At 39.7% G+C, this 26,222-nt stretch overlaps 1 protein-coding gene across 5 annotated transcripts in view; it reads right to left on the minus strand.

Moving 5' to 3' along the window:
- Positions 1-26,222, minus strand: part of LOC140364444 (A-type potassium channel modulatory protein DPP6-like) — a 392,395-nt gene that overhangs the window by 47,495 nt on the left and 318,678 nt on the right. For all 5 annotated transcript variants that reach the window (XM_072450574.1, XM_072450577.1, XM_072450576.1 and 2 more), the window contains 2 exons: positions 2,633-2,727; positions 1,108-1,182 (listed from right to left, as the gene is read on the minus strand). In XM_072450574.1, coding sequence (XP_072306675.1) covers positions 1,108-1,182; positions 2,633-2,727 — 170 coding nt within the window. The remainder of the gene's footprint in view (positions 1-1,107; positions 1,183-2,632; positions 2,728-26,222) is intronic.

Below are 26,222 nucleotides of genomic sequence, written 5' to 3' on the forward strand. Positions count from 1 at the left end.
AATTGTTTGTATTTTATCTGCGAAACCCTCATAAAGAAGGCAAGGAAAGTTTATTCGAGGAGCATAATTCATACACAAGGCAATTCAAAGTCCTTCAGACAAATGGGGGAAAATGCATTAAAACGTTGCATTGATAAGATCTTGGAGATTTGAGGCAGTTCAAGTTGTTTATTGTTGTTTTATAGTAATTTCTTAAAAATATATATATACCGGTACATGAATCGGTGGTTGTATTTCAGATATTTCAGATCAGTTCAGTTTAGTTGAATAGTTATGAATAGTTGAATAGTTTACATACACTAAAACCCAGTTCAGTAAATATTTTAAATTCACCCCAAATAAAAAAAATCAAATACAAAAGTAAAAAAATAACTTCAGTAAAAGTATTTCAAGTACCTGTTTGAAAATCAAAAGTATTTAAGGCAGATTTTGAGAACAATTCAAGTGTCAAATATGGTGATATTGATATTAATATCACCATAATAAATAATTATCTGCAGAAACAACTGAATTGATCTCTTCTTCTTTTAAAAAAAAAAAATATATATGTTAAACTCAAACTGTGGATGTGTTAAATAGACTCTGAACCATCTCTGCCTCAAACCATTAAAAAAAACATTTTTTAGTTTCAAGTTCAGTTAAAAATGCAGTAGAATGTAAATATACCAACCTGTTCTCAAATGTAGTGAAGTAAAAGTAGAAAGTATCCACAATAAAATGCATTTCAGTAAAGTTACAGACAGCTAAAATGTTATTGAAGTGCAGTACTTTTACGTTTGTACCACTGAACTGAAATTATAAATCCTTTCATATGGACATTTTAACGTTGTGCAAACTCATTTAAAACCCCCAGTGGGTATTATGACACTTCCAGGCTTTACTAACTCATGTATTTGTCCTTTTCCCCCCGACTGTTTCTCTCCTGGAGCATCAGTGCGGACCATCCGAGTGCGACAGGGCCCTCCGCACCGCCGTGATTATCTCAACCCTCAACAGCCCCACTCGCACCGCCTCACCGCTCTACCCATAAACCCTTGCACTGTTGACATATCTGCCTGTCAGTTTGCTAATTCAAAAAACAAGCAAGAACAAATTAGAAAAGCTTACCGGAGCGACGTTGTAGGCTAGCAACACATGCTTCAGGTCGGGGGAAACCTCGAATTTTGTGGCTTTGTACATTTCCTGATGCAAAAGACAGAAAAAAGAAGATTATTTTTTTCAAATTCATATTAAAAGATGTTGGATTACTCAGGTCTGCGGGTCAACGGCACCTGCATCTTAACACCAGGGATAAAATGCTGTGTATTATGGTTGTAGTGGTGTCGTGTCATGGCTACGTTTGTTCACATCAATAAATACATGAAATAGATAGTACAGTGCAATACCATGTGTCACCACTGGAGGCTGGCCCTTCAGCTTCATTTATCCAGCACCAAATGGGTCTTTTTTTATTCTAAAATGAGCTGTCAAACCTTCAGATAAGGGCCAGAGACAGCGCTGTATCATTCCTGAATCAGTTAAAAAGGTATTTTCATATAAAACATACTGAAATGAACAGGTTGATTTTTCATTTGTAGAAAAAAAAAGGTATCCAGTATCTTGCTATTGCTATTTAATATCCGTACTGTATATTATAGACATTAACAATGGACATTTATCTGCTTCCATGTCATCAGAAACCCCATGAATGATGTTATCTTATCTCATTTAACACTATAAACTACAGTATGAAAGAAGTGAAGTGGCTGGCCAGATTTTGATTTAGATTTTAAGAAACAAAAAAGCTGCAAGACTGAATCTGTAACACAACAACCTAGATTTATGTGGATTTGATATAAGGATAAAAAAATTAAATTCACAGTTAAAAAAATACCCACTTATAAAATATTGAAGCCAAGAAAAAGGGTGCTGAGGCATTCAACATTTATTTGGATAAGATCACGCTTGTTTGAATTAGATACACATAAGAAAAGTATTATTTTTGCAACGTTTGATACCATCTTCTGATACCAGAGATGTTTTTCTTCAAAACCATTCTAGCTTTATCTGATAAGCATATGAGCTTTGAATAAGAAGCAAGGTAGCTCCAATAGGCTTCCTAAAGACACAAAACTAACAACAAAGGGTCAAAGTATAATGTATTTATTAGTAAAAGTATTTCAAGTACCTGTTTGAAAATCAAAAGTATTTAAAGGCAGATTTTAAGAACAATTAAAGTGTAAAATATGGGGATATTGATATTAATGTTGCAAAAAAAAAAAGTCTGCAGAAACAACTCAATTGATCTCTTCTTTTTTTGTTTTTTATTATATATATGTTAAACTCAAACTGTGGTCGTGTTAAATAGACTCCCTGAACCATCTCTGCCTCAAACCATTAAAAGAAGCACTTTTTACTGTCAAATCCAGTTAAAAACGTAGTGGAAAGTACAAATACCTGTTCTCAAATGTAGTGAAGTAACAGTATTTACTAGTAAAACATATAACACAGATTCAGTAGGAATAGTTCTAGTTGGATTTATGTAGGCCGATACACAAAATGATGCCAACTTTGGACTGAAAGCATTGCACCATTAACACGTTGAGAGTAGAAGGCAGCTTGTTAATGTAGGAGTAAACACAACTTGACTTACAAATTTCTTGTTGTGCACCAAAGCGGTGGTCTCGTTGGTGTCGACGTTGAACCTGACGACGTCCCCATCACGATTGCGGTAGAGCAGCTCATTACCTGCACGCCGAGAGAAGGGACAGATGTTCAGTGCATTTCCTCAACGCAAACGACAACGGCAAAGTGCTATAAACACTACGGGCATAACAAATCACCCGCGCGGAGAGGATGCGGGACACCTAAGCAAAAAACGGTTCATAAATCTGCAAAAATTGGTCCAGGGAGAGGCACAGCAGCATCCCATAATACGAGCACATTTTGCCTGTGGACATTTGTTGGACCACACGCGCTGCCCTTTCGCAAAGAGCTATAATTATACACTTAAAATAGAGCATTGTTACACAAACGTCCCAAACTCAACAGCGCACCGATAAACACAGACATCTGAATAACAAAGGGCAACGTTTTAAATATCAGGCTAGTTTTGCTGTTCCCTTGTTTGTGTTTTATACAGTTTTATGAGATTAGATTGTATTACAGCAAAAGTTTGAACGCTATAGATGAACTCACAGTTTATACAGTGCAATGCAAAGCGATTCGTGGCATTATTATGATTATCTTTCAGTCGTTTTATGCAATATGCCAACAACTTTGGGCCAATACATGCGTTCGCACATCCGGGAACTTGTACAGTAGCAACCGAATCCGCTACTACATACGATATTCAGGAAATATGAGGCCAAAATGCCAAAAGCCTGCATTCTGTAAGGACATTGCTCTGTTGTCAGACCAAGGAATGATAGCTTTGTCGTGTACCTTAGTTTGCCGTTATTGCCTAAAGAATCAAAGTATTCGTAGCTCATTATGCCGTAGAAAAGGATGCAGTCGTGGTGGTTGCTAGTATATCGCGTGCCCCTTTCCCAATGGCCGCTATGGGGAAGTCTTGGGCGTACAACGTCACCGCGAACGCATGTATGGTGCGGATGGTCTCGAGAAATGTACACAAACTTGAATGAAATTATATTATAAAAGCAGTTTAGTCTTTATTTGAAGGGACAAAGTACACAGAGATGTTACGCAACAGATTATCTAAATAGTTAGTGTGCCGTCTGCATCTATTTACGGTGTTTCTATTGCACGAGAACCAGGAAGTGCGCCGTTAGCATGATCGTTTTTGGTAATTATTTATTCAGGACAGTGCAAGATAATGTTAGATTTGACCGTCTACGGCAAAACTCCACTTTGGTCTCTGAAAGTTGTGAAAAACGCTTATAAACTCATCGCCGTGAATAATTAGGACCGTGTTAGAGGAAGTTTTTTAAGACGGTAAAAATCTAGTACAGCACCTTACATGCTGAATATGTCTTGACCACTCCACCATCTAATGAAGAGCAGTTAAAATCGTACAAAACTTCATCCAATTTGACGAATCCACACCCTCTATTACTTCCTCACATAAACTTTAAATACAACTTGCAAATGCCATATCTAACGACCTTGTATTTCAATCTCCCTCCCCGCGTTCCCACTTTAAAAAACTGATACGTCTGATTTAAAATACTGTCCCTTTTCACCTTCAGAGCACCGCTGCAGCTCTGTGGGTTCAGCGACCCATGTGCAGGAACAAGCGTGACATTTTGGAGGTAATTAGTGCCCACAGTGGGTGATGCACACTGCCCTCTATCTGCCGCCGTATCTAATTGTCCATTAGAGGTGACAGCGTCACAATAGCTTTTATCCACAGCGCGCTACATTCAGGTGCGCGCAGGGACGTTTTTTGGACTGAAGAGCCCCACGGCCGCCGCTCATCAGCTTTGTGTCCTTGTGAAAGACCGTCGGCATATCAACGAGGAAAAGAGGATTCGACAATGGGGAAAATGAAACTTGAATCCGCAGCGGGCTATTCTGTTTTTCGACTGAATGAATGTTAAAATATGCGAGTTCAGTTATTTTCAGCGCTGAAGCAAAAGTACTATCTTTTCAGTAAGAAAATAGAAATAAATGGAAGGTACTCCAACAAAAACAAGTTTTTTGACTGTGACGTAGAAACATTTTGACATGACAAAGGCTGTCGCTAACACTGTCTCAGGATGTAACTTTTTTGCAAAAAATAGACAAAAGCATATATTATTTTCAATTTGGTTGTTTTTAGTGCACTTAAACATTTCAGAAAAACGTACTTCATGGCTGTGGGCGATGAAGTATGACACTTGGCTCTCGACGATTTACTGCATGTCTATCCTCCTCATCCTAATTTCACGCTGTACTGTCCTGTCAAATAAAGCTTACAGGCCAAAAAGCCTTTGTTATATTCACTATAATATTTCACAGTATGGCCTAAAATATACTTAAGTCAACAGAGAATGTTCAGAAGTTTGATTTTAACTCTCTATTTCCACAGAGAATGTTCAGAATTTAGATTTTAACTTTATATTTCCACAGAGAATGTTCAGAAGTTTGATTTTAACTTATATTTCCACAGAGAATGTTCAGAATTTAGATTTTAACTCTATTTCCACAGAGAATGTTCAGAAGTTTGATTTTAACTTTATATTTCCACAGAGAATGTTCAGAAGTTTGATTTTAACTTTATATTTCCACAGAGAATGTTCAGAAGTCTGATTTTAACTTTATATTTCCACAGAGAATGTTCAGAAGTTTGATTTTAACTTTATATTTCCACAGAGAATGCTCAGAAGTTTGATTTTAACTTTATATTTCCACAGAGAATGTTCAGAAGTCTGATTTTAACTCTCTATTTCCACAGAGAATGTTCAGAATTTAGATTTTAAATTTATATTTCCACAGAGAATGTTCAGAAGTTTGATTTTAACTTATATTTCCACAGAGAATGTTCAGAATTTAGATTTTAACTTTATATTTCCACAGAGAATGTTCAGAAGTTTGATTTTAACTTTATATTTCCACAGAGAATGTTCAGAAGTTTGATTTTAACTTTATATTTCCACAGAGAATGTTCAGAAGTTTGATTTTAACTTTATATTTCCACAGAGAATGTTCAGAATTTAGATTTTAACTCTATTTCCACAGAGAATGTTCAGAAGTTTGATTTTAACTTTATATTTCCACAGAGAATGTTCAGAAGTTTGATTTTAACATATATTTCCACAGAGAATGTTCAGAATTTAGATTTTAACTCTATTTCCACAGAGAATGTTCAGAAGTCTGATTTTAACTTTATATTTCCACAGAGAACGTTCAGAAGTTTGATTTTAACTTTATATTTCCACAGAGAATGCTCAGAAGTTTGATTTTAACTTTATATTTCCACAGAGAATGTTCAGAAGTCTGATTTTAACTTTATATTTCCACAGAGAATGTTCAGAAGTCTGATTTTAACTTTATATTTCCACAGAGAACGTTCAGAAGTCTGATTTTAACTTTATATTTCCACAGAGAACGTTCAGAAGTCTGATTTTAACTTTATATTTCCACAGAGAATGTTCAGAAGTCTGATTTTAACTTTATATTTCCACAGAGAATGTTCAGAAGTCTGATTTTAACTTTATATTTCCACAGAGAATGTTCAGAAGTCTGATTTTAACTTTATATTTCCACAGAGAACGTTCAGAAGTCTGATTTTAACTTTATATTTCCACAGAGAATGCTCAGAAGTGTGATTTTAACTTTATATTTCCACAGAGAACGTTCAGAAGTGTAGTTTTCCATGGAATCCTGTGGCTGACTTTCCGCCACCAGAAAGTTACATACTGTCACTTTTAACCTCTAAAACAACCTTGAAACCCAGTTGTTGCTTCATGTTACTTCATGTTTCGAGCATGCCCGACAACCTCCGACAACTTCCTTGTATCTTGAATTCCAAGCACACTTTTGAGTACAAATGTGTCGCGTTCAGAACACTCTGAGCCCTTTTTCCACAACAGACGCTCTGCAGTCCCCTTCTTTTTTCCCCGCGCTCGTGATAGAGTCAGTCTTATCACTCCCCTGTAAACCCGGGAGCGCTGCATCCTTTTAAATCGCCCTTTTCATGTTTGGTGAATTGCTTCTTGCTTATCCAGTGGCCCCTAAGACACTCGAGATATCCTTCAAGCCGACGCGATGAATCCCCCAGGTCCTGGCCTTTTATAAACCTCACCACTGAGTTCATATTTCCAGACCTTATCAGCCCCTTTCACCCCCTGCCTCTTGTTGTTTTTGTGCTGAAGAGGCATTGGTCCGACCGCGGCCTATAGGATGATATACAGCTGCCCCTTTCCTTTCACTCCCGGCGCAGCCGAGCCCGCGGCGCTGTTTCCTCCTCTGATCTACACCTTTCTATGGAGGCATGTCTTGTTAATACCCGCTGCATTGCCGTGGGCTCAGGTCTGACCGAGGGGCTCTCCGGGGGGGAAAGGGTGGCCAATAGGAGCAGAGTACAGTGACAGTGCAGCGTTTATACTGCGACGGGGGGAAAGCATTGAGATACAGTGAGCGTGCACGCGAGCAGCACAGCAAGAGCATGTCATATATTACAAGTTTACCTGCAGCAGCGTTTTGTTAGAATGCAAGAATGTAAATGATCAGACACAGAATTGTATTAAATTACATTGTTACGACTGCTATGATATGAACATTGTTAATTATTATGGAACAAAAACTAAAAAAAACACCAATTATGCAGATTTTTCTTCCATCATATTTGATTAAATCTTTCTGTGACTTACCTTTAATGTCACATGAAGTTTTAAATAACCATTTTTGAAAATTCACAAATAAATCAAAGTTATAGGATTTTTCAATATTCTTTTTTTCTATTACAACATATCTTTTGTGTGTGTGAGTATTTAATTTGATGAACTGCCTCATTTATCCATTTTAGAAGACGTTTGCCATCACGAAGCAAACCTCAAAAAAATAATTTTCCAAAGATCCACATTAAAACCTCTTTGTTCTTACATTTTACAACATGTGTGACTTGGTTTTAAGGTGGGATTATTACATCTGGGTCTTGAGATGGTTGCCATATTTCTTTGCGGCTTGTGTGGTCTGTTGTGATGTTGTGAGCCGTCATAGTCAGCCCTGGGCACAAACAAATGAAAAATCCCATTTGGTCCAGAACTAACATCTCAGTCTGGTCCAGCACGGGTCGTTACGTGTCCCTAATGGCATCGGTGTGTTTGGTGAGCAGACAGTGATGGACTGTGGAGAGGTCAGAGGTGCGTGAGGCAGTCTGAAGGCATCTCTACATGCTGGTCCTATAGAAAACCACTGCAAAGAGCTGCAGGCTTTGTGTACTGTTCATAGTACTGTTACTTACAAGATTTGTTTTGGTGACGCTGGAGGTCACTAAATTTGAGATGACCTGTTGTGCATCACTGCAAACCCATCTTATTCTGTAGGTAAATTGAATGCATATACTTATATATACACACATATAAAAAGAAACTATGATGGGCTAACCAGCTGTGGAATGGAAAATGACTGAAAATGTAATTCAATAAAACCTATATATGGCAAAATATAGCTTTTTCTAACTTAATTCTGGAACAATGTTCAGTAGTGATAAGTGATACCACAGATTTTTTATTCCATGCAATACCAAGTAATATTAGGGCAGATGTTACAAAATTATTGATTGTACTAAAATGCATTGAAAACAATTTTTCGTTGGCCTTCCTTATTTTCTAACATCTGCTTGAGCTAATATGAAAATTAAATAAATGTGTGTGTGGGTCGAGTGATCAAGGTGGCAGCACATATGCCAGGTTCGCAGTGTTGTGAGATCAAATCCTGGCTCTAACAATTTACTGCATGTCCTCCCTTCTCTCTCACCCCCATTTCACGTTAAACTGTACAGTCTAAAAAAGCCTATGAGCCAGAAATTCCTTAAAACAAAAGAAAAGTAAATACATGCGCAGAAAACCTGAAATATAAAGAATGTATTGCAAAAGTTTTAACAACATGTACTTTAAAAATGCCTTTTTTGAGAGAAGTATTTATTTTTTTACCTCTGTCAGCAGCGATATATCAATAGTTGGTGTTGATCCGCCCATCACTAATGTTGAGCTCAATTGTCTTTGCTTGTTATATTATTTCCTCTAAGTTAATTGATAAACCAAGTATATTCTGAAAACACAAATATGCAATTGTTTGTATGTATTCAAAATCATGCAGTACACACAGCAGATTGTCTCTGTAGCAGACAAAAAACACAGTGTGCTTTGTAAGGTTTCAAAAGGAATCATCTCCTTTGTTTTAACCAATGCTTGTCCTAGTTTTGGAAGAACAGACTTTAGAAACTACATTCAACTTAAAACATTTGATGGAAACTAAATGTTATTCACAAAGAACCTGTCTTTTATCCACCAGCTCCACAACTTGGGAAAACTGACTATAATGTTTAATAAAGCAGACATGATCAATTTATAACAAGACAAAACATAAGTCAAGACCAAAAGGCAATTTAAACTTGTCTTCACAGTGCTCCCATAATCCATCAATCTAAAAATGCAATGTATATGTTATGAGATGCAAATTCACAAACACAATCCAAAACTCATAACCTTTATCGCTTCTTAATAAACCGTTCACAGTCCTCCATTCCTTTTATTTGAGTGTAGTAGCATAACAAAAGCGATAATGTGTTTTCCAATGCCACAAATCACTAAACATGAGCGGACCCACCTCTGCTCAGAATAATGGAGATCATTAGAGACGCCAGCTTCAGCTAAAATAAGAATAACACAATTTAAATCGTCTCAACTCTGATGAAACTGACAATTCTTTACCTCATTTAACAAAACACTTCCCGAATATAACAGTAAAAAGGGTTCATATATTTTAAGGGGGCAATGGCTTAACAAATGATGGCTAAAAGGTAATTTAATTCAAACTTAAAGTACTTAAAGTTTACATTAAGGCATCATATCTATCCATGTTTTAAAGTATTAAATATATTACAGTATTAAAGCACCCAAACTGGGATTATTTTAGGTGTAAATGCTCAAAGAATTGAGTCAATCCAATATTTTACAAAGGAAAAGTTCTATACTAACCTTGGCTATAATAGGTATTTTTTTGGCTTTGGATTTGGCTCTATCTTGCAATGATCAAGGTATTTTAAAAAGGCGTTCACTACAACCTGCAGGACTAAATGTGACAGCTTTTTAATTGTATTAATTCATTCCAAAAACAACATTTGTTTGGTTGAGGTTTGATAATCTAACAACACATTATCAGCAAAACTAAATTAGACCAAAATACTCACTAAATATATTTTTTAAAAAGGCTGTGGCTGCAGAGCCGCGGCGCGGTCAAATGGCCCAGCAGCTTCAGGAACCGCGGCACTGCCATATAGCCTCATGGCGAGAGTGCGTCCAGCTCGACTCAGACGGTCCCTCATCTGCCTGAAGAGTGGCTCCAGCTCGACTCAGACGGTCCCTCATCTGCCTGAAGAGTGGGCCCAGCTCGCCTCCGACGGTCCCTCATCTGCCTGAAGAGTGGGCCCAGCTCGCCTCCGACGGTCCCTCATCTGCCTGAAGAGTGGGTCCAGTTCCAGTCTCCCTCGCGTCCGTCTGTGAGAGTCGGATCTCTCCTTCACTGTGGAACTCCTCCAGGTTTCTACTTTTTTCCCAAGGAGGTTTTTTGTAGTTTTTCCTGGCCAAGAAGGAGGATCTAAGGACAGAGGACTCTGGGACATCGTCCCTCGCCACCACAGACATTGCTTGACTCCATCGCCACCACAGACATTGTTGATTAATTTCTCACTGTGGCCCTTAGAGGCAGCTGTTGTTGTGAATTTGGGCGTTACAAAAATAAATTGAATTGAAATTTAATTGAATGGCTAACCCTAACCCTAACCTTAACCCTAACCCTAACCCTGACCCTAACCCTGACCCCAACCTTAACCCTAACATTAACCCGGTGCGGTCTAAAAATGTTTCAGGAGCCGCGGCACAAAATAACATGGCAGTTTCAGCCGTGTAGACACTCCCTAAAAAACAACAACACATAGAACATTTGGTCCCATTTTGCCCATAACATATTGGTCACAACAAGTCAGTGCATGGTGTAAAGTCTGAACATCGCTTCTTGTGTTTCGATTCCTGCCTTAAGAAGATATATTGATCTGTTTTTGTGTTTTTATATTTCCCAGTGTAAAAAATCTCCTTCTCATTCAAAGCACCGAGCACTCAGAAGCAAGGCATTCAAACTAACACAGCTTCCTTGCTCTGCTGCTGGCACAAAAGGCCATCTCTGGTGATATTTTTCTTATTTGCGAGTGAATTTGGGCGAGTCTATGTCGGAGAGGAGCGTGTGGGCGGCGGATAGTATTGGGCTAATTAGTGGCACCTCGGCGTCCAGTCCAGTGCGCCGGTCAGAAGAGAGATGGGAGAAATGGTGCTTTTTGAAGCCCATTCATCTGCTCCTATTATGTGGGATTATGGGCCTGGGACCAAACTGGCACAAGCTTGTAAAGAGAAATGCCAAATGAATAAAATGCTACACTGCCATGACTGGAAGAAAAATGAAAATGGAATGGAAATTTGGTCAAACTAGACAATATGACATGGAAAAATTGTTTTTACAAGCCGGGTCCTTTAGAAAATGTGATCTGGCTCATGCAAGGTTTTACTCTCCGTGTTCTCCATCTTTCTGAAGAAATAGTATGAAAAAGATTTATGGATGACAAAAACACATATGTTTGGGGGAGTGAGGGCAATATGGCGTCCTTATATTAATGTTTATTCAATTTAATGAATCTTGAAATAATATTAATTTCATGAACATAAGCAAAACAGCATTTTAGTCAGTGCCATGAAACAAAAACAAAAGAAAACTAAAGCATCACATTTATTCCTTCAAAGTCTGAACCCTCCAAACATTGCGGACAGACTCTCAATTAAAAAGTCCCCAGCTGATCACTGATAAGAATTTTTATTACAATTTGATTCACTCCACAGCCCAATATCTAAAAATAGTTTCTGAATATTTAAGTTGTTTTATTATGCTGTTCACTGCATTTTGCTTCATTCAAGCTTGTTTGAGAAAGTCTGTCTATGCATTAATTTATTCCTTTTTGTTATATGTTTTCAAATCATAAAACGCATATTCCCCTTTTAATAAATGTATTGCACAGTAAAGTTGTGTGGTCATTACAGTCATGTAGATGGGGAAAAGCAGCTGTGAAAAGCATGATATCTTTTGGTCTAAATTTGTCCTTCAAATATTTTACCTTAAAACTTCACAAAGAAAGAGAGCTAGGTAAGTAGGGCTTCAGACATGGTCTGTATCAAGGGCCCTTCACCACAAGTGTTTGGCCCTTGAGACAAGGGTCATGAGTGAACAAAAGCCCTACACTCTCCACACGCTGTGGGGCTGAAATATTAAGTGATATAATAGTGCTGTACATGCATTGGAGTGTCCTTCCTTGTACTGACCTTTGTGTGCATCTAAACAGGGCTATTCAACTTCATTTTCCCAAGGGCCAGATTTTTGGGAGGCCGAGGCCTCTGGGCCTGAGGTGCACAACACGCCACTGCTCTAAGTACTCACAACACTGTTCAATGAACTGAATTCATTTTCATTCAATGAAATATACCCTCCATGGAGATGTTTTTGATCTGTCTGGAATACAAGACATACTATTATATATATACATTTGATAGATATATACACATATACATAATATGAACATTTGAACACAACTTAATTGATGTTCTTATGTTTTTGAAAATAATACTTCTACTACTATGAGCTGCTATCTTAGCAGTCAAGAGAACTGTGCACAAATGGAATGAAAAAAAAAGGGAAAACATTTTGCTTTGGTAAACTACCTCATTTGGTCAATAACAACCTTATATAATGACTTTTATAAGTTGAAATAAAACATGTTTTGTTCTGCTTTGAGAAGGGTAAATCTAATTACAGTAGATGTTTTTTCAACGGCAAATAAACAATTAACCTCAGTCTGGCTTTGTTCGTGAATCAATTGAACAGGAAGATCTCTGAAGATGTGAGCAGGAGGGAAATCAAAACGGTATTTTGTCTGAAAGCGAGTGCAGACTCCTTTAGATGTTGTACATGAGTGGATTTTAGTCTCGCTAAAACATTGAACATTCATCAGTGGATTGTGACAGTTGCTATCTGTCAAACACACTCATCACTTGTCTGTGCATCTGCTCTCTCACAGACCAGACATCCAGACTCAGATAAAACAGGTGTAAACCTGTTTTAGACGCTCTACCTGCTGCTTTTGACGTCGTTATTGATGTAAAATAAAGATTATTGTGACAATGACAGAGGTGGAAAGAGAACATTCCAAAAAATGAATTTACTTGGTATAATGGATAATATTTGTACATTCAGTTTCTTTTGTAGCAGTCATAACAGTAATATTAATGCAGTGCTTCAGGAACATTCTGTGGTAAGCAACTTGTGTCTGCCCTGGGGCAAAAGAGAAGAAAATATGTGGTTGCCATTATGTGTCTGCCACCCTCAATTCTACAATAATATTATAATAATTCATACACAAAATAATGACAGTAGGCCTTAGGTATTGGATAAAAGTGATGGGCGAATCAATACCAAACGTTGATAATGACCGCGACCCCGCCCCTCCATGTTTGTGATACGATGGTTTTATGTACCTATATTTATTATTCATATTAGTTCAAGCAGAGGTGCAGAGAAAATAATGATGAACCAGGTAAAATGATTCAAGGAGTTTCAATGCCTTTTAGTACAAATCGAATATTTTTTGTTTCAAGATCAAATAAATAATCAGTGGTATTGCCAATTACTATTGGACAATATTCCAGAAAGAGCAAAAACATCTCCATGGAGGGTAAAAGCAGGTGTATACCCCCTTCAGAAGAGTTATGCAGAGCACCTTTAGTGGTAAAACAAAATAATAACTACACCTTTAAGTGCCTATGACAGGTTTTTATTATTTTCTAATTTTGACATTATTTGGTGTATTTATACTTGTTATACATACAAATTATAGTTTTACACCAATCGAGTAGGTATTTGTGGAAAAAGTTGAAAAATCTGTAGAAAAATGACAGGAAGTGACATCACACTCAGGATACTCATTCATTCCGGTCAAAATTTGTGCAGAATTTACACAAAGAAACAACCTTTTTGCCCCTCTAAACATTAACCCAACAAAATTAAGTTGCTTTCATTTATTTGGTCTTTGTCAAATAAAAAAGAAATATGAGTTTTTGCATCGTGTGATGTCATCAATTACAAACAGGAAGTGAAATTTTAAACCTACAAAATGCGCCATTCTGTGAAAACATTTTTACTTATTTTTTAGCAAAATTAAAAACATATTTATCTGAACTGAATTTTAGCTCAATGAGTCGTCCATTGATTGAGAAAAGCAAGTGTTGTATCCTCTATTATTGTTTGGAAGTTTGGAAGTGGCCTTGACTTGGAACTATATTCTTCTTCTAACTGCCTCGCATCATGTAAAATCTTTTCTTCTAACCTGTAGCTTCAGACAGTGTGATAGATGTAAACGAGTGATTAAAGCTGACACTGAACAAACAGCGGATGCTTCGACTGTATGTAATTTGATATATCTCATTGAAAAAGGAAAAGGAGCCACTGGCAAAACCCATTAGTGAAAGCCGGGGCCATCATCACTCACACCGCGAGGAGACCGCATCGCCGCCAACAGTCAATAACTAAGTGACACATCCAGCTAATATCCTCTAAGTGATTCTTTTTACATGAACAATACACAGAGAAATGAGACAACAGATACAAGCAGAGGGCATTATCTGCTGCGTGTTGCCTCGAAGCACAGCAGAGGTGGGACAAGTAAATCTGTCCAAACCTCATCTATTTTTAGTGTAAAATTAATTGTATAAATACAATTTGGCGACAGTATAAAGCACAAATGCCACAGATTTTTTATAACCATTGAAGCTACAACCACACAAAAATGGAATAGGTTAATAGATAATCATATTGGGTCACAGTATAATTTTAAGAACCAAATAATAATAATTGTGACCATTTCAGACGCAAAGTTAAGTAGTTTTAATTCAATCTAGAGTCCAAAAAATAGCTAAAGATAAATAACTTTTTTATCGGGCTGTTTTTGTCACGTTAACCTTATTTTGGAATTAAAAAATAATAAAATTGGTCACAAAATTAAGGAATAGTAAAGTGTTAGAAACTCCCCTTGGCTACAAAAGCCCCACCACCCATCCAACCTCGCCTTTCACCTGGTATCTCCCATAGCTAGAATGCACTGGGTCTCAGCGTTGCCGTGACTTATTGTCACATTAAAAATCAAACCAACCCGGGGCCCTATGTAAAAAGAGCCCCCCCTAGTGCTATTTCTGTAGTCACATCATCACACAGATGGAAAAACAAAATGCGAGTCAGGCCCAATCTGAGAAATGTGATTCATATTCCCTGTGAAAAGATAAAGCCCAGTCCCACTGAAACTAGTCTGAAACTTGCTGTGCTAAATGTCAGATCCTTATGTAACAAATCTCTCTTAATTAATAATTTTATTTCTTCTTATAATCTTGATTTTATGTTTTTAACTGAAACATGGCTTGACAAAAACACAGGAAATGTAGTTCTGATAGAATCTGCTCCACCCAACTTTAAGTTTGAATCTGAAAAACGAGAAAACAAAAAAGGGGGTGGAAGTCTGTGCTGTCTTTAGGGATGAAATAATTACCCGCAGGTTGTCTTTTGGGGTGTTTTCATCATTTGAGTATGTATCCTTTAAAATGGAGCTAAAACGGTCTCCATCCATTCTCTTCATTGTTTTATACAAGCCTCTCCAGCACTGCCCAAGTTTTATTGATGATTTTACTGAGATGCTTTCAGTCATATGCACAGACTTTGATGGTTTGGTCATTACAAGTGATTTCAATGTGCATGTTGATAATATTTGTGACAGAAACGCTAAAGAGCTTGATGCTGTCCTTGAAACCTTCAGTCTTACTCAGCATGTGAGAGGCCCCACCCGCAGCAAAGGACACACTCTAGATCTCATAATTACAAAGGGGGTAAATATTTCAAATGTTAATGTGATCGATGTTGCTCTGTCTGATCATTTCTGTGTCTTCTTTGACCTGTCTGTTTCTCCCAAACCACCGGTTGGTCCTGCAGTTGTTCAGAGGAGACACATAAGTGATGGCACAGGTGCACTGTTTATGGAAATGATAAACTTTGAAAATGTCTCATGTTCTAATGTAAATGATTTGTTGAACTCTGTTACATCTAGTGTTTTGAATGTTCTGGACACCATCGCCCCTATAAAGGCTAAAATGGTTAAAAATAAGCAGAAGGCGCCGTGGAGAAATGATGATTCGGTCAGGACAAAGAAAAGGGAGTGCCGCAGGGCCGAACGGAAATGGCGCAAGTCAAAGCTCCAGGTTCAAAAAGAGATTTACAAAGAGAAGCTGAACATGTACAACCTAATCTTATGTAGAACTAGGGAAAGATATTTCTCTGAAATTATTGGAAGCTGCAGTAACAACTCTGTGTCCTGTTTGCCACAGTAAACAGATTAACAAACCCTCCAGCTCAGCTGCCGTTAGAACTCATTTCCACATCCAAGTGTAATGAGTTTGTATTATTCTTTAATGACAAAGTTCAGGGCATTAAAAAAGGTATAAATCCCACAATGCAAAAAATTACCCTAAAACCACCAAGACACTTAGAGCTAACTCACTTTGCACCAGTAACTGACAAAACTGTCCATGAGATCATCACCAGTCTGAGTTCATCTACATGCTGCCTCGATGTGTTACCCACCAGATTTCTAAAGTCTGTGCTGAACAGTTTGTTAGCACCATTCACTCACATAGTTAACATGTCGCTTCAATCTGGAACATTCCCAATGTCTTTGAAAACTGTGGTCATAAAGCCTCTCCTAAAGAAGAGCAGTCTTGATGCCGCAGTACTGAGTCATTACCGGCCCATCTCTAATCTGCCATTTTGGGGCAAAGTCCTTGAAAAGGTTGTTTACCAACAGCTCACAGATTTCCTCTTAATAAACAACTCATTTGATGTTTTTCAGTCAGGTTTTAGACCTCATCACAGCACTGAGACTGCTCTTGTCAAGGTGACAAATGACATCCGCCTGAACACTGACACGGGCAAAGCCTCAGTCTTAATTCTGTTAGATCTGAGTGCTGATTTTGACACTGTCGATCATGGGATCCTCTTACAGAGACTAGAGGACTGGGTGGGCATCACTGGCACTGCCCTAAACTGGTTAAGGTCCTATCTGGAAGACAGGAAATACTTTGTTGAAATTGGTAGCTGTGTCTCAGACCACATGACCCTGACCTGTGGAGTGCCCCAAGGGTCAGTCCTGGGTCCCCTTCTGTTCAACCTCTACATGCTGCCGTTAGGTCAGTTGATACGCAGTGAAAATGTGTCCTATCACAATTATGCAGACGACACTCAGATCTATGTTTCACTATCGGCAGGTGACTATGGACCAGTAGATTCACTCTGTCACTGCATCCAACAGATCAGTGTGTGGATGCAAAACAACTTTCTCCAGCTGAACTCAGACAAGACTGAAATAATCGTTTTTGGCCCACAGAAACAAAGAGAAAGTGTTAGCGGTCACCTCCAGTCTCGCTCTAAAACCTACAAACCAAATTAGAAATCTGGGGGTAATAATGGACTCAGACTTGAACTTTAATAGCCACGTCAAATCAATAACATCAGCAGCTTTTTACCATCTAAAAAACATTGCCAAAATCAAAAATATAGTGTCAAAACCAGATTTAGAGAGACTTATCCATGCGTTTGTCTCCAGTAGATTAGACTACTGTAATGGCCTGCTCACTGGCCTCTCCAAACGAGCTGTAAAACAGCTGCAGTACATCCAGAACGCTGCTGCTCGGGTCCTGACCAGAACCAGGAAGTATGATCACATTAGTCCTGTTCTCAGGTCTCTGCACTGGCTCCCTGTGGCTCAGAGAATAGACTTTAAAGCAGCTCTGCTTGTGTACAAGTCTCTCCATGGCCTAGCACCAAAGTACATCTTGGATATGTTAGTGCCATATGAACCATCTCGGACTCTGAGGACCTCAGGGACCGGCCTCCTGCTGGTGCCCAGAGTCAGGACAAAACATGGGGAATCTGCGTTTCAGTTTTATGCAGCTAAAATCTGGAACAGTCTTCCTGAAGATGTGAGACAGGCTTCTACTCTGACAATGTTCAAATCTAAGCTAAAAACAGTTTTGTTTAGCTGCGCATATGACTGAAAGGATTTTTTCTTTGCACTCTTCTCTTTTGTTTGTGATTTTATTAGTTTAGACAATCAGTTGGATTGATAATTTTTAATTCAGTTAATTTTATTGTATTTCTGTTTCTGTAATTTCTTTGTGATTTGAATGCATTTTTCCTGCTGTGTGAAGCACTTTGAATTGCCTTGTGTATGAAATGTGCTCTACAAATAAACTTGCCTTGTCTTAGAAAGTGGGACTGAAAGAAAATGTTAAAGTTTACTGTTTGGTCACGTTCTCTGTAATTGTGAGTTATTAAATCATGATGTTTGTTCTTACTGAAGTATCCTGCCATGATTAATAAGAGCTCAATTGGAATAAAACTGTTCATTAGTTATCTGAATGTACTGTATATTTATTAAAGCAATAAAGATGCACTGTATAACTTTACCTGGAAAATGAGTACAGCAAACGCCTTACATTTATTCAATTACAGGTGTTTTTATTACAAACACATAGAACACATTCTGTGAGCTGGTTTGCCTCTCCACAGATATGACCTAAAACATTTACCATGGCAATTTTATGCCATTCTGGAACATTTGAGGCAGTGCAAGATAGTGTAATTCCTTCTTAATCTAACATACACAACAATCATTAACTATTTTTTTACCTGTAGAGGAGCAGTAATGACAGCAAATGACAAATAATTTGAGCAATCTGCTTTTGCAATTAAATTCAAGCAGATTTAATTTAATTTCCTTTTGGAATTTGGAATACAAGATACACCAGACAAATGCTCATGGGAATATTACCTATTAAATAATCATGTAAAGATTAAAGTAGAGATGTAACAATAACTGAAACCAAAAGTCTCACAATAATATCGTGGGTTGTCACAATAAGTCGAATAGCTAAAACAACATAGGGAAGTACATAGACCATGATCCTTTGCTTCCTTTTAGTGCAGACGACATGAAGAAATAGCTGTTATTAAGCAAAGATCTCGGCTCAAACTGGACCTTGGTGAAAGTTTATTAGTGACCCCTGCTCTACAACAGTGCAATACATATCGTAACGTGAAATGATTATCGGTATGTACATTTGCACACCGCTATCTCCCTAGTAACATGTCCACTTCCACGTGTAAAACGAGACGCCCTCCATCCCTGACCTCTTCTGTTCGCAGCGTTTAGACTTTGGGGCTGAGAACAACAGTAGAGACAGAGCAGCTGCGCAGGAGACACAGACGTTTCCCCTCGGACACGCTTCACCTTCATGCGCCGTTCTCCGGATCAGACACACACGCCGGGGAATTACACTTACATTTGATGAAGTGCGTCGTTTCTGAGCAAAGACAATTACCGTGAGTGCCAACGGTTTTGTTCCATGAAAATAGAAACGTGGATCACTACGACAATGACTCCGGATTCAGAGTAACAACAAAGCAGATATGTCCCTTTTCTGGTGAAGAGATTTGTCACCTGCATGTCTCCATGGAAATGTTATTGGTTTTCTCTGAATGTTCCACAAACTTATATATATTTAATTTATTCAATTACAGGTGTATTTACTAAACTCACATTTTACTTTCAGTAGTTAAAATGCTCTGCTTATGTAAAAGGTTTTGAAACTTTAAATTTGTATTTATAATGTCTTCTTTGACTCACAGTGACCTGGTTAATGCACTGATTCAACAGAAATCTGCATCAGTTATGCTATCTCAGGGCTTGAAGGATAAGTCAAGTGCAGAGGAGAAATGTTACTATGATGGAAATAAAATGTACCTTATTCTTAAACTTTAAAGGTCCCATAACATGCAAAATCGACTTTTCAGAGCTTTTAACCTTCTTACATTGCTATTTGTGCTTCATATATGTCCCCAGAGTGTTTTTTTGATTGATTCACGCAGTGTTTAGCTATATTACAGACTATCTCCTTTCCTCGAATCTCCAAACTGACGGGGGGTGTTCACAGGACCGCGTCACCATCCCCCCTCCCCCCTCTCCACCCGCCTCCCCCTCCCGCCTCCCCCTCCCGCCCCCTTCCCCCCGGCTCCGCGCTGCTGCAGGCTCGTCTCCCCATACAAGCCCCGGAGTTTTTCTGCTTCGATTTACGACGAAACACGGCTCAAAGAGGCCCAAAACGTCATTAATGATATCGCACTCTTTACTATTGTCACAATGGTGAAGGTTTATGTGGCAATTGATGCAGCAACCGGGATAATAAACGGAGAGACGTTCTATCCGATACCGAAAAACCAGGAAATAAGAGCACGATAGACATAAGACTTTTATATATATATATATAGATCTATAGATATATCTGTTCTGCGCACGCTGTAGAATAAACACCAGATTTATTTCGGCTCAAAGTAGTGTTGATCTGAAGTTCTATCGTTTCTCACTCAGTCGCGCGGCAGGAGCGGCACAGCGCGGAGCTGACAGCTGTGGGACTACGTCACGGGTGGGCGGGGCACACACACGCTCTGAGACTACGTCACGGGTTGGGCGGGGGAGCCAGATCGCTCTTCGCAAGGGTGGGGGCGAATATCAAACCAAGCCGTCTGCATTTCCGGTTTGGTGAGGGGGTCCAAAGTCTGGGTGATATTTCTTAACTATTATGTTAAGGGTAATGCACAACCCTTATTATTATCAATTATACACTTAGGATGGACTACGAAACGTGAAAAAAATCATGTTATGGCACCTTTAACTACAATAGTTAATTCTATATGCTAATAAACGTAATTAGCCTACTTGCAGAGTAGCCTACTTAGTATTAGTCTAATTTCCTTCTGTCCAGGTGTTATATTATAGGATCAGACAAAAGTGCACGCTCCTGAATGCTCTGAGAGGTTGTCTGTTTGGATGTAATGTCTACAAAGTTATTACAAAAAGTGTCACTCCTTATTAATGTCAGTGAGATGGAATATTTTTCATGCCTATCTTACAACAGACAAAGGCTACAACATATGGCGACGGCAAAAAATATGTGAAACCCATGAATATTGCATTGGCCATGAACAAAAAAATGTATTAGTCTATCTCTAATGTTAATATGTTGATTAATAATGCGTTCACAGTTCATCTACCAATTCCTCATCTGTGTTTTTCACTTCGTAATGAGACGTTTAGCAATTTATCCACATTCACAGATCTCTGCAAAAACGAGGAGTGTGAGAAATGAAGTGAGGGATCCTGCTCCTCCAGCCTCTAAAGATAACCCACGTCTAGTAAAATGGCACAACTTCAGCTGATAGACCGAAAACAGCAGTGCAATTCCTCATCATTCAGATATACGTAGAATAATAAGCGATCATTAATGTGTATTCACTGGCTCTATATGGGGGAAAGATTGAGAAAGAAAATATACAAAATTAGGTTTAAAATGCCATTATAACAAATCCCGAAAGCACAGGCCAAGCAGGGGAGAGGATGAATGACACTAATGAAGATGAAATAATGGACTGCTGTCAGTGAGATGGCAAAGAAGAGCTCAAATTATGCGCATTTGGTTAGGCTAAATTGGCCATATTGAATCAATGCGTGAGTAATGGAAGACAGTGTTGAGTTTAACGTATGTTATATTCTCATACATCAGTATATTGCAAAAGGGATAGTGTTCAAGAAAATAAAGTATTAAGACTTGTGATTAAGACCTGACTGAATAGTATCTTTTGGATGGCGTTTATTTTGGGAGTGTCGACAGAGCCGCGGCCGAAACTGCCATGTTATTTTGTGCCGCGGCTCCTGAAACTGCTGCGCTATTTGACCGCGCAGTTTTAGACGCCGCCGGGTCATGGTTAGGGTTAAGGTTAGGGTCAGGGTCAGGGTTAGGGTTAGGGTTAAGGTTAGGGTTAGGGTTAGGGTTAAGGTTAAGGTTAAGGTTAGGGTTAGGGTTAGCCATGAGGCTATATGGCAGTGCCACGGTTCCTGAAACTGCTGGGCTATTTGACCGCGCAGCGGCTCTGCAGCCACGGCCTTTTCTTTTTGGAAGGTTTCAAGGACAGCATCAAGCTCTTTCTTGAAGATTTCTGTCATAATTATTATCAACACGGGCATTGAAATCACCTGTAAAGACCAAACCATCAAAGTCTGTGCATACAAACTTTGGCAATGCTGGAAAAGCTTATATAAAACAATGAAGAGAATGAATGACTGTTTTAGCTCAATTTTAAAGGATACATACGCAAATGATGAAAACACGCCAAAGGACAACCTGGTGGTAACTATTTCACCTCTAAAAACACAGACACCTCCACTATATTTGTTTGTTTCAGATTCAAACTTAAAGTGTGGAGCAGATTCTATTAACAAAATAAGATTCAGTTCTCAATCTGAGAATGACTCGGATGGAAAAAAAAAGTCACACAAGAAGACATCTGTTTGTTTCAGGAATTTTGTGCAACAATACAATATAATATTTGATGACAATTCTTTGGATACAGGCAAATAATTAAAAAATAATGAATTCCTGGAATCCATGGAAACTATACCTGGCTATGCATAATACTGAATGTCAGACGGTAAACTATTATGGCCACATAAAAAAAAACTTTAAATGTACAAGTGTTGGCTTTAGATTATATCATGGTCCATGCAGCTTGTGACTAATGCATCATCTTATGGTTGTACGAGTGTACCTCCTGCATAGTTGTATGTTTACAGTGGATAGAAATATGTGAATCTCAGGTATTTTACAGTATCCAAATTATTCCAACATATTTTGCCCGAGGATGCACTGTTTTCTGTGTTGGTGAGCAGATGTTGGCGTCCAGATGTGCCCAGTCCAACAGCAGTTTGTGCTCAGTGAAGTGCCACGGATTTGTTTACACTTTTTATAAATCCCGCTGAGGAACAATGGCACAAATTAGTCATGTAAAAAGACATAATAATAGTGCAGCTCATCTGGGAACCTGGGAACCTGTGGCCAACACCTGAGACACTCACAATCTGCAAATGCCTTCCAGGAAGTAACACGTGAAATGAAGTAGTGCTTGTTGTGATAGAAAGACAGATCTCACCATCTCCATCCACTATTTCATGTAAAAGAATTGACGACAAAAATAACTTGTAACAATACATTGTTGTTGTTGTTTTATGGCGGTTGGCATCCGAGTGTTGCATTACTGCCAGACTTTATTCCTCAGACATCATCGTAGTCCTTGTTGTTGTTGTTGTTGTTGTTGTTGTTTTATGGCGGTTGGCATCCAAGTGTTGCATTACCGCCAGACTTTATTCCTCAGACTTTGTCGTAGTCCTCAGACTCTGTCGTAGTCCGCAAAAGTACTCCTTCCACTGCTCCGGTGCTACAAAGCCCATGAGGTCATGATATGTCTTTGTGACTAGAATAGTTGTTGTTGTTTCAGAGACCAACCGGCTTTATTCCAGGGAGACTCTTCTTCATCTTCCTCTCCTTCTTTGACGTTCGGTGCTTCCACCGTACAGCTTTATTCTTTAGGCTTCATTCTATAGGCTTTAATATGTCCACTGATGTCGCTGCTTGGTAGCCGTGCGTCTACGAGACTGGGCGAGGACAGGAGACCACCCCCACCCCCATCTCGTCACCCCGACCACCCCGACTCCCCAAAAGCAGACCCCCATCACTCCGACTCCCATTTAGCGCCTTTAGCCTGTTTTCTACATCCGCCCAACCAAGCTCCTCCGCTCCAAGGAATCTCCCTGCAGCCCCAGCAACGATCCTGATCCTTTCAGCCCTGCCCTGAGTCTGAGCAGCACAGTCCACAACATCCACCACAAAGAGCACAAAATCCTCTCTATCCACAACCAGGGCACTCTCATTAATTCTGGAACCTGCACACCCGGGACCTCCACTCTTGAAACCCTCACACCTCCCGGGAGCCACGCTGGCCCCTCTCACCTCGCCCTGGCCGGGAGCAATCGTAGTCCTTAAAAGTTATTCTTCCATTGCTTTGGTGTTACAAAGCCCATGAGGTCTTGAAATGTCTTTGTTGTTGAATCCTTTAGGTTCAGAGTCCGACCGGCTTAATTCCAGGGCTGACTCTCCATCTTCCTCTCCTTCTTTGATGTTCGGCGCTTCCGCCGTACAGCTTTACTCTTTAGGCTTTGATATTTCCACTGATGTCGTTGCTTGGTAGCCGTATGTCTACTAGACTGGGCGAGGACAGGAGACCACCCCCACCTCCATTTCTTCACTCTGATCACTCTGACTCCCCAAAAGCAGACCCCCATCACTCCGACTCCCATTTAGCGCCTTTAGCCTGTTTTCTATATCTGCCCAATCAAGCTCTTTTGTTCCAAGGAATCTCCCTGCAGCTTTAGCAATGATGCTGATCCTTTCAGTTCTGCTTTGAGTCCGAGCAGCACAGTTTACAACATCCACCATAAAGAGTACAAAATCCTCTCTATCCACAACCAGGGTATTCTCATTAATTCTGGAACCTGCACACTTGGGACCTCCACTCTTGAAACCTTCACACTTCTTGGGAGCCACGCTGGCCTTTCTCATTTCGCCCTGGCTGGGAGCAGCGCTGGCTCCTCCCTCTGTATTTACTCTAACCTCATTACTTGAAACTTTCTTGACTGCATCCGCATAGGAAATACCTTGAGAGACCGTAATTTTCTGCACCTCAGCAGCTCTTTTGCTAATCTTGCATCCCCCTTAGGCAGAGCTATGTTCTTCCCCACAGTTACAGCACTTCAGTTTTGCCCCTTCGTCACACTTCCCATACTCATGATCTCCTGCACATTTACCACATCTTTGCCTCCCTCTACAGACCGCTGCAATATGCCCAAAGTGCTGGCACTTAAAGCAACGCAGGGGCGGTGGGACATATGGCCTAACGCCATAGCACATGAACCCAATGAACACCTCACTAGGCAGGCACTTCCCTTCAAGTGTTACCATTACTGACAGGCTGTCACATCTCACCCCAGACCGGGTCACCTTCAACTGCCTAGCGTGGTGTCACATCTCACCCCAGACCGGGTCACCTTCAACTGCCTAGCGTCCACCACCTTAGCTCCAGTCAAATTCCTCTTTACTTCATCCACAGACATCATTGTAGGGACGCCTACGATAACTCCTCTTACGTAACAGTTAGGCTCTTCGTCAACGCCACTGGATGCCACTCCTTAAAGGACGCATTATCCTGTGCAAGCTTTATGATCACCTTACACACTATGCTCTCATCCCCAACATCAACAGCTTCATCCTGATGCTCACTTCCAGAACCCTCGGACAAGCTAGAGGACATGTTACGTTTCCGTTTTTGAGACTCCTTCTCCGACTGCTCAGCAGCTTGAGCAACGGTGTTGGCTGGACCAGCAGCGGCCGCCTCCCTCTTGTTTTCCGACGCCTTCAGGGCCTCACATGGGTCGGTCTCATCGTCCAATAGCGGGTCGAACCGGTTGGACACGACGCAGCCGAAGCCTTCTCGCAGGTGTCCGGGCATGCTTCTTCCTCCTCTCTGACGTTTCATGGCAGGCATGCTTCTTCTTCTGTCCAGGATCCCTTCTTCCTCTGTCCAGGATCCCTTAATGATTAGTGAAACCATGACCAAACAATAGTAAATTCTTCACATGTTCAAAGTGATTTTTTTTTTATTATCTCAGATTGTTTTTTTTTCTCTCCTTTAGTTCTTGAAGATGCAGCATAAGACCAGAGCATCTTCAAAAAACAATAGGCATGCTATGATCTGCCCCACAACAACAACATTAGCATACACATCGCCATAGCAGCACCTTAAGATGAAACGTATGCATTAAACATAATACTAAGGACGTTATTAATGCATAAATTACATGTTTAAATGCAATGGCAAAGGCAAGTGTGAAGGATATGTTCTCTTCTCGTCAATAAATACATTTAAATAATCTTAAATTTCCTCTTTGAAAAAAAAAAAAAAAAAAAGCCTTTTATGCCTTTTATGGTCTAGGGATCCTGAGAGTGGGCGTACTGGCGCCGCTTATTTTGTGCCTGACCTGGGGCTGGCGGTCAAGAAGAGGTTGACAGATCGCCTTTCTGTTTTCACGTCGGAACTCATAGCGATACGGTTGGCATTGGAATGGGCGGAATCTGCTTTGCAGTGTTGCGGCATTGTGGTGGCCTCTGACAGCCTTTCTGCATTGCAAAGCATTAAATCTGGGAAATCGGATTGCAGACAGGATGTGTTGAATGGCATCTTCTGTCTGATGCTCTCCCTGTCCAGGAAGGATGTGAGGGTTTCCTTCTTTTGGGTCCCTGCGCATGTGGGGGTGGATGGTAACGAAATGGCTGATGCACTGGCTAAACGTTCCCTTCGGCGGCCATCAATTGATGTGGCGGTTGAGTTGGGCAAGTCTGAAATCAAGCCCGTTATCAAGAGTCATGTGGTCGGCCTTTGGCAGGAATTTTGGAGCCACTGTGTTACTGGACGGCATCTCTATCACGTACAGGGTAGTGTGG

This window comes from Eucyclogobius newberryi, unplaced genomic scaffold (genome assembly GCF_026437365.1).
Source record: "Eucyclogobius newberryi isolate DKJ021-1_F unplaced genomic scaffold, fEucNew1.0.hap1 SCAF_18, whole genome shotgun sequence".
Lineage (NCBI taxonomy): Eukaryota > Metazoa > Chordata > Actinopteri > Gobiiformes > Gobiidae > Eucyclogobius > Eucyclogobius newberryi.